Raw genomic sequence first — 9,013 nt, forward strand, 5'->3', positions numbered from 1 at the left:
TAGGCCACACACAAGTGTAAATAATGAAAACTTAATGATGACACTTATATTGAAAGGAGCAATCATTAACATCATTAGTTATTTTGGCACAGGTGCTGTTCCTTCTATGACTAGCCAAAATGTCTGCTGTGAGAAAGGCCTGTGGAATATTCTCCCTTGGGTTGTTACTTTTACTAAGTAAAGGATTTGCAGTTCTTCTTCCACCACTGTTTGGAAGGAAAGTAGCCTACTTTACAAACATGCCCAGTCATGTTCAAAAAAGCTGGTCAGAGCCCAAATGTCAAACAATACTTGCCAACCTCCTGGCACAACTGCCTTTACTAAGTTGAAGTACTTCATAACTGACACTGGGTGTCGCTCCAGAGTGTCTATTGTCGCTCCTGCGTGCTTATTCCGCCGCTATCACCCCCCTCTGCCGTGCATCCTACTGTGTGTGCGTGTGTGTTGTGTGTCGGATAGAAAGTCAGCCTGGTTTCCAGCTGAGTGCTTGCTCTCTCACAGTGTGTGTGTGTGTTGTCATTATTATCCACTCTGCTCCCAGCTCAGAATGGCCAGATTCACTCAGACTGAAACAAGAAGGCAGCACCATCCACAGCAGCCCCAGCCCGCTCACTCCAGCCTGGTTTTCACCGGACCGGGGGCACCACCGACCCAACAACCACTACTACTTATCCCACATCAGCACCAGTACCCTCAGATCACATTCCCGAAACCCATGAACGGGTCAGAACCCATTTCAATTCATCCGGAGAGCGGCAACATGAAAGACCAAGATGCCATTAAGCTGTTTATCGGGCAGATACCGCGGAACTTGGAAGAAAAAGACCTGAAACCCCTGTTTGAACAGTTTGGGAAAATCCACGAACTGACAGTTCTCAAGGACCGATACACCGGCATGCACAAAGGTAACGTGTCCACCCTCAAATGACTGCGAGGCCCATATAGCTTAATAATTGCTTATTATTAACTGTACCGTTTGAACTCTGAAATAGTGACGCGAAAAATTCGGATATTTGTCACTTTTTTATTTTTTTTTATATCTCATATGATATCAGTCTACTGTTCTAAACAGTCCTACATACAACCATCTTGTGCATCATTGCTTGAATATTTTCATCTAACAAAGGTTTGTCATTTTGTCCCAGTTATGATTTCTTTGTTTATAAAGCACAATTTCTTATCTATTTTTTTGACTGCCTAATATTTTAGAGCATTTGTATTTTCATCTTTATAATTCTATATTTGTTTTTATTACGAGAACACTTAAAATGGGAGATTTACAAATATTATGAGCGCGTGCAGTATCACGAATGATAGGGTGGCAAACTGTGTTGGTCATGTTCGGTTTTATTGCAATTGAACAGTAGCCTACAGTCTTAACACGCTCTTAAGTGGGGCAGAGGCGCTTGGAAAGGATGCATTTTTAAAGAGGCTTCGCTTGCCAGTCCCGTCTTTTGCGGAGGGGGCGGCATCATTTATTCATTCATATGTTTTCTTTAACATCTCCCCATGTGCGAATGGGGCGTGCTGGGTACAAACCCGACACAGTGAAATCAGTTCAATACCACTATGCCTCCAAAGGGCGCAAGAACTGTCGCAAAATGACGGACGTCGCCACGGAGAGTGGGGCAGCGATGCTGCGCTGCTTCTGCTGAAATGGAAGGCTGCGGGAGGCAGAGGGTGTAAATCCACTCAGCTCACTATAGTGACAACTTCCACCTTCCGTAATGAAGTTGGTTATCAAAGATGTACGGTGTAGCCTATACATCCCTGCCTGGGTGGGAAAACCATTTCGTTAACCCCCCCCCCCTTATCCACGCAGTGGCGTCATCATCATCATCGTCATCGTCATCATCATCACTTTCAACCAACTTTCATTGTGTTGATTACAGTTAATTTGTAGTTGCACTCAGGCAGGTTGGACATGAACCCTAACCCCTTGAAATAATCACAGTGACATTTACATACATTAGGAGACTTCCATGATAATAATGACTGTGACCTCCAGTATCATAATTATATTGGAATCATAGTTTCCGCATTTTGAAATTGTTGTAAACACCATATTCACAATTCAAAGGGAGGAAAAACAACACTGAGCAAGAGTTGTGACTTGCTTAACTCTTTTGCACAACACTTAAGGTTTAAAATGTGCTCCCATCCGTCCTTCTGAATCTGCCTCCTAGATGTCACAGACCAAAAAACAGAGGCGTGACTGTCCAACAAAAAATAGCCTCTTTCTAAATTCAACCTTTGGATTCCTCATTTTGTTCTCCTGCAGACTAGATGTTGATATGTGAAGGATGTCAGGACAGGAGATAAGCCTTTTTATTGCAGTGACATTTAGAAAAGACAAATGATAGGCTGTGACAATAATGTGAATTCCATTTGCAAACATTGCAAACAATGTCAAGTCTTCTATGACATATGGAATCACCATCCAAAGATATTACATTTGTTACCATTAGAAAGGTCGTCCACAACTGTCACAAAGCTCAAAGGCCATCTCAAAAATAGAATGATTTATTTTTGCCCTATATATATTCATTAACATGGATTGATATCCTGGGATTGATGGCACAGTTTTATTGACAGAAGACACAACAAGTAACAAGTAAGTACCAAAGTAAGAGAAACCAAGAAAGTATCACAGTATACTGTAATTACATAGATATTTTTTATGTACATATTCAAGTTGAAATTAGCAAGTGATATTATATTCAAAATCTCAGTGATCACACGTAGATCAAAACATGTGACAGTTAGGTTTATGAAGGTTTCATACTGGATGTAGCATCGATTATGCTATCATAGCTTCTATTAGCCGCATATTTCTTGAAGCCACATGCCTGAATGGCAAATGGTCCTGAGTTATTTGACATTGTCTGTGTGAAGAACAGACCTTTCTTTCAGTGTAGCACTCATTTGGCATTCATTGTTATCTCTGTACATACGTATACTAAAATTTCCTTGCCCTGTATAACATAATGATTATTTCCATGGAGACTCAAATTCTAAAGAGCTGTGTAACAAAGCGAAATCTCCCCCCTTTTTTAAAGAAAAGTGTATAAAGTAGAAAATAATCTTGATCTTGTGCATTCTTATATCTATCGGAAGTCAATCACAAGTTCTGTTACTGTTAACTCAGTTTAATATTTAACCCCCAAAAATCTAAGACATTAGCTTGTATAAAAGCTGGTAGATGACGTCATCTCTTCGATCTGAGTACAAATTATAAAAACTTATTTCTAAATACACTTCTTAAAGTAAATTATTACCTTTGTTCATTAACTTGCAAACAATTAATTAAAATTAGATAGGTATTGTTCAGTCAAATTAAATGGCTTAAAATTTAATGAATCCGGGCCACGCAATTAACAATACATAAACAAACCCTAATATGTCAATGATCTCTGATGAGGTTATTTTATAGTTAATGATGTTATTAAGTTAAGCAGAAAAGGATTATTAGATCCTAATGGAAAGACTGGAACAGCACCCTCAAAGAGACATATTTGGGCTGACAAATACATTGACGGACACACACACACACACAGTGTTGTGCACAGTCTGTCATTTTGATTTTCATTTCATCTACATTGTGCTTTGTGTGTTTATTATTTCCTCTTTTCTTATGCAACTATTTTTTCCCCTTGGTAATCCATGAGGGAAAACAAGGAATTAGTTTGTAAAGCGTGATAATAATGCATGGCCATAATAACTTGACTCAAGAGGATTAGCAAATGTGCATTGTCTGAAGCAGCAGTCTCTTGGGTGATCAGCTAGTTGCCTCCCTAAACAGTGGCTGCCTCTGCCAATTAAAAATTCAGTCTAGTCTGCCTCTTCAAATGATTAATTCTGCCCACGCTGTCAATGGCCTGCCAATTATTGTCACCCAATTGGTATTAATAGGTAGAGGATTTCTTGATGTTGAATTTATCACAGACTGTGAAAACTTCTCCCTTTGGCTCTAATTAGCTTCCACTTATTGCACATGCAGAACACACACTTGCACGTTTATGCACATGCATATAAACAGAGCCAAGGCTTTAATCGCCCCAAGGCTTTCATTTTTTTCATGTGTTTAGGTTGCTGTTTTCTGATTTTATTTATTTTTCACTTATTTATTTATTTTTGTCCATATTGACCGTTCTGCTTTGAAAAGAAAAAGATGTATACATGAAAAGCACTCGGAGCAAAGCTGAATGTGTTTCAGTGTGTGGAATTGCATTTTTTTTTCTTTTTCTGGTCAGATTTTAGCTTGAGTATGGTTGAGAATGATCTTCCCTCGTGCACTTAAGTAACATGCAGTCAAACGAGAGAGAAAGGGAGTGGGAAGAAAAGATTTTTTTCTGCAGGTGTGATTCAGCACCGCAGACAGAGAGAAAAACAAAACAATCCCTACGCTGCTTCAGTCTGCCGACCAACTCAGCCTGGGTATCAGTATTAAGCTATTGCCAGGTATCATTGCGTTAATGCATTTATAAATGGACCAGAGATATTGCCATATACCCTAGAAAAGCAGACGAATATTAAATCACAGAATAATCTAATGAAATATTTATTCAAGTTTTTATTTTTTTCTCCCTCTGAGCTGGTCTGATGGATAACGTTCCTCTGTGGGTTGCCCTTCCAATAAAAAAGTGAAAAGGAAGGAAACGAGAATAGTTTGAACATAGCATATGCATCAACTTAAAATGAAATGGCATCCACATGAGACTGCAGTTATCCTGTATAAAAATTATACCTGGAAGGGAGTAACACTGATTAAACTAAGCTCTGGTTTGTTAAAACATCTCTCTCCTCTTTCATATGAAGGGAGTGTGAGTGCATCTACACGTCTCCATATTGTGTGTGCCTTATGGAAAGTGTCAAAGATCACGACACTGCTGTAGGACAGCATCCCCCCTGAGGAAACAGATGGGATTAATTCACTTACAGACTATAAACAGAGCTGTAGAAGTGACATGGATGGTACACACCCATCACGCTGTGTTGATGTTACTGATTTCACAAACATCAGTAGGCAGTATGACCATTGCATGGTTGCCGAAGGAATTAAACCATTTTTGGTTTTAAGAAGGAATTTATTCCATTTCAGCTGAATTTGTGAACACTGAGAGACACAGAAAAAAAACAATTCTCATGCTCCTTGTGTTTCTGTGCAGTGATTTGATTTAACAAATCTAGAATAAAATCTTCTGTCAGGGCTAGTGAGCAAAGGCCACCGAGCCAAGCTAATGCAGTAACAACACCCGCTTTGCAATCTGTAAACGTCTGTAAATATTGTAATAAGCAACAGGGCTTTCCTCATAAAAGATGCAGCAGCTCAACTGGTACTGACAGGCGCTATGGGCCTTGACTTCAGGATGAGGAGTGCTGCCTTCCTCTCTCTTCTTCTCTTTTCTGTTGGTTTTCCAAGGAGATTGCCAATCTTAGATGCCGACAAGGCCGTGCTCTGCTCGAGGTTAGTGTCCGCACACCACCAAACGCACCTGGCTTTTATTCTGTCTCCGCTTCGTACCCCTTAATCCCTGCCCGAGAGAGCCTTTCAGATGGATTGATTTCCTGCTCCAATGCAACATTCATTATGGCTTGCAGTATATTATGCTTTCAGTATGTTGGAAGTGGCGTTATTTCATGACATTTCTGGAATATGTTTGCTCTTAATGGGTGCCTGGAGCAGAGACAGATAAGGGAAGATGTACTGTGAGGTCTAAGGGAAAACATTGACCAATTTCAACACCAAGGCACTTGTTTATGAAACTGTACACTGCATGTGCATTTCATTAAAATGGACTAAATGACAGTGTCATGTTTGGAGGCGTGACTGTAATGGCATGGGTGTTAAGGGTTAATGACACTTTTTTCATGACATGGCTACCTAAATAAACCCATTTGTTATTCTGTCTTGGTATTTAAAAAATGACCAATGATGTTGTGTCAAGCTCAAAATTAATAAATGAATGCTAGAAATATTTTTGATGTGGCAGATGCATTAAATGAGGTACGTTTGAATTTATTAGGATTGTTAGGAAACATTGTGCTGCCTCTTATGACTATGCTGACAGCCATCAAAATTTAAAGAGAAGATTTTAGGTTGAATTTATTTTTGATGTGTTGTAGGTCGCATTTCTCCTGAAGGTAGAGTCAGTAGAAGCATACCGCCTTCTTGTTCACGCGCAAACGTCACAGCTATTTCCTTAGTCTAAATAGAGGGATAGAAGCCTATCTATTTTGTATGTGTAGCTTAGCAGAAAGTGCCATTGCCTACAGAGAAGAGTGTACTCTGACGGGGGGGTTATAAAGGCGCAGAGAGAAAAAAGGAGGGAGCAAGAGAGGAGGGGGTTGGTAGTTCTGTTAGAATAGCATGAGCTCTTTAATGTTGTGTTTGAGCCTGGCTGGGCACAGATTCATTTTAGAAGGAAAATGAAATAACAAGGGAGAGGGGAGAGAGGAGATTTTAATGCAATGTTTTGTGATAATCCCTCTCCATTTTGGAATGGTTCAGGAGAACTCATGCGATAAAGCCTTGTACAAGCCTGGAAAATAATAAGTTATTTGTCTTGCCTTATAGTACTGTGCCCTTGGAGGGCTCGCTAACCCCCATGTTTTGGCCAAAAAAACAATCACAGATTAGTCAAGCTGTCACATCTCTCTGATTGCCAAATGGCTGTGCCCTTGATGTTGGTGTGAATGAACAATGCATAAATGTCGTACATGTCTCTGCCTGAGAGCGTACGCGAACACAAAGCTGTGTGGTTATGACTTAGCACTGTCACTCGAATTGGACAGGGAGGATGGCACATGTATGCAGCAGGGGCCACAAGGCAAATGACAGACTGACACATGGACACAGAACAATGGGTGTATGGACAGATGGATAAGTGGAGGGGGAAAAGATGAAATGTTTGTCAGAGATGCAGAAACAAATAGTTACTTTTATCCCAAGGCAGTGGGGGAGTAGAGTGATGGCTCAGCTTGGGACATGGACTCCTCTGACAGGTTGAGAGCCATTTGGACACCGGAGGGTGGGATTGATGGAGGGTGGAGGAGGAGGAGCAGAGGCCAAGTTTGGCAGAAAATATAATCACCTGGAAGCTCTTAAAATGAGACAATCCCTCTAGTAACACTAGAAATACTTCTATTCTTCTTCTACCACTCATTACCAATATTACTACTGCTGCTGCTAGTGCACATACTACAACTTCAACCTCTGATCTTGGATGCGGTTTACAATTTTATGGCTAATATTATTCCTAAATTACCAATGTAAGCAACAATAAAAATGCTTATATTTGCTGTAATAACAGACAAAAAATGTATGTCTGTATTTTGACAACATACCCCACATTACCTAAATTATGGCAGTTATGACAATGACCTTTTTCCTACAAATATTACTTCATTCCCAATTTGTAATGAAGAAACATTTTAGATTGGAAAATGTCTATGGATGCTCAGGTTTGTGAGGGATGTGTGAAGATACATGCTGCTCAGCACGGTTATAAATAGAAATTCTGTGGTATTTCCGAAAATAGGTTAAGCTGCCATCGCTGTACTGCTGGCATGACATCACTGATTGCCTGCCAGCCTCCCCCAAAAGACTGCTCCCATACTGTGCTCAAAAGGAGGGAGAGAATGAGGGCGAGACAGAGGGAGCATCTGTGGGCAACTGTAGGGCCATGTTCCCCTCATTTCCAGCCCCAATGAAGCAGCGACGCTGTAGCTAACAGCCTCTTTGCTTTATTGCCAAAGACAAAAACTGGTGAAGGGCTTTGTACTGGTGATTTATCATGTCCACATTTTTTAGTGTGATACAAGCAAATTGTATGCCAAATAGTAAAGAAGGCACAGATGAAAGATGGAATTTGTATTTCTTTTTTGATGATCAAATGTTAATGTGGTTGAATGAGCAGAGTATGTGGACTTTATAGGAGTTCCAACATGGCACCCATTCTGTGGTTCACTATTCAACGGTAGATCTGGCTTAATTAAAAAAGACTACTCAAATTAATTAATGGCTGATGGGTCCTCATATCTGTTTCCTCTGCTCTTTGGGTTGAGTTCAGAGTTTTTTCATTGCCATTCTTTTGATCTGTCTGTCTGTCTGTCTGTCTATCTATCCATCTATCTACACAGTAGATCTATTTCTTGTTTGGTCATTAGCGGGACAGTATTTCCGGAATCCACTGTGCTGAATGTGGTTACTAGGAAATATACGTCAATGCAATTAACACCCTGGTGTCTGCTTGTTAGTCAGACCATTAATGTTAATTATTACTCTTCTCTAGCTCCGTGGTGACATGAGATAAATAAATAAAGAAGGAAAGCTGGGACAAGGACACAAAGTCACAAGGCATAATTGAAAATATGTGTTATGCTCCATTTGGTACATGCATTTAAGGAAAAGAACAACTATTAGAAGCAGAGGACTCAAGTTTGCGATTAATGTTTCTTCTCAAGGCGTATAGCCGTATAATGAAGAAGAATGTGTGTGTGTGTGTGTGTGTGTGGTATAGCCAGTTAGTGGTTTTTCACCTCCTCGTGTCTTTCTTCCTCATTCCTCTTTCAATCACTCCATATGAACAACCTCTGGGCCTTTGAAGCACTATCTTTAAAGACATCTAAAATCAAAGTGGCTGAAAACCCGCTCCGTCTCCTAGTCTGTAGTCGGTTTGCTGCTGCCAGTCATCTATGATTGTGGCTTTGATCAATTGATAGTCTCAACGCCTTTCACCTTTTGAAAGAGGGCAAGCATTATTATGAATGTTGCATTAAATATACTTATTAGGTATATTAAATTAAGACTTTGCATCAGTGGAAACAATGCACTCTGTATTATATAGCAGTAGGCAATGGGTGTGAGCCAAGTGAAAGTAATTTTATTATTTCCTTTTGCCTGGTCTTGTTTGTTTTTCTAAGAGGTTGTTATAGTACATGAAAAGGAGGAGATGCAGTTTTCTGACTTTGACGGGGGGGGGGGGGGGGGGGGGGGGGGGGGGGGGGGGGG

The 9,013-nt window shown here is 40.3% G+C and overlaps 1 protein-coding gene across 1 annotated transcript in view; it reads left to right on the top strand.

Moving 5' to 3' along the window:
* The first annotated feature begins 547 nt into the window (after positions 1–547).
* celf5a (cugbp, Elav-like family member 5a) overlaps positions 548–9,013 on the top strand; it is a 175,668-nt gene continuing 167,202 nt past the window's right edge. The window contains exon 1 of the mRNA XM_046050056.1: positions 548–905. Coding sequence (XP_045906012.1) covers positions 548–905 — 358 coding nt within the window. The remainder of the gene's footprint in view (positions 906–9,013) is intronic.

This window comes from Micropterus dolomieu, linkage group LG05 (assembly GCF_021292245.1).
Source record: "Micropterus dolomieu isolate WLL.071019.BEF.003 ecotype Adirondacks linkage group LG05, ASM2129224v1, whole genome shotgun sequence".
Lineage (NCBI taxonomy): Eukaryota > Metazoa > Chordata > Actinopteri > Centrarchiformes > Centrarchidae > Micropterus > Micropterus dolomieu.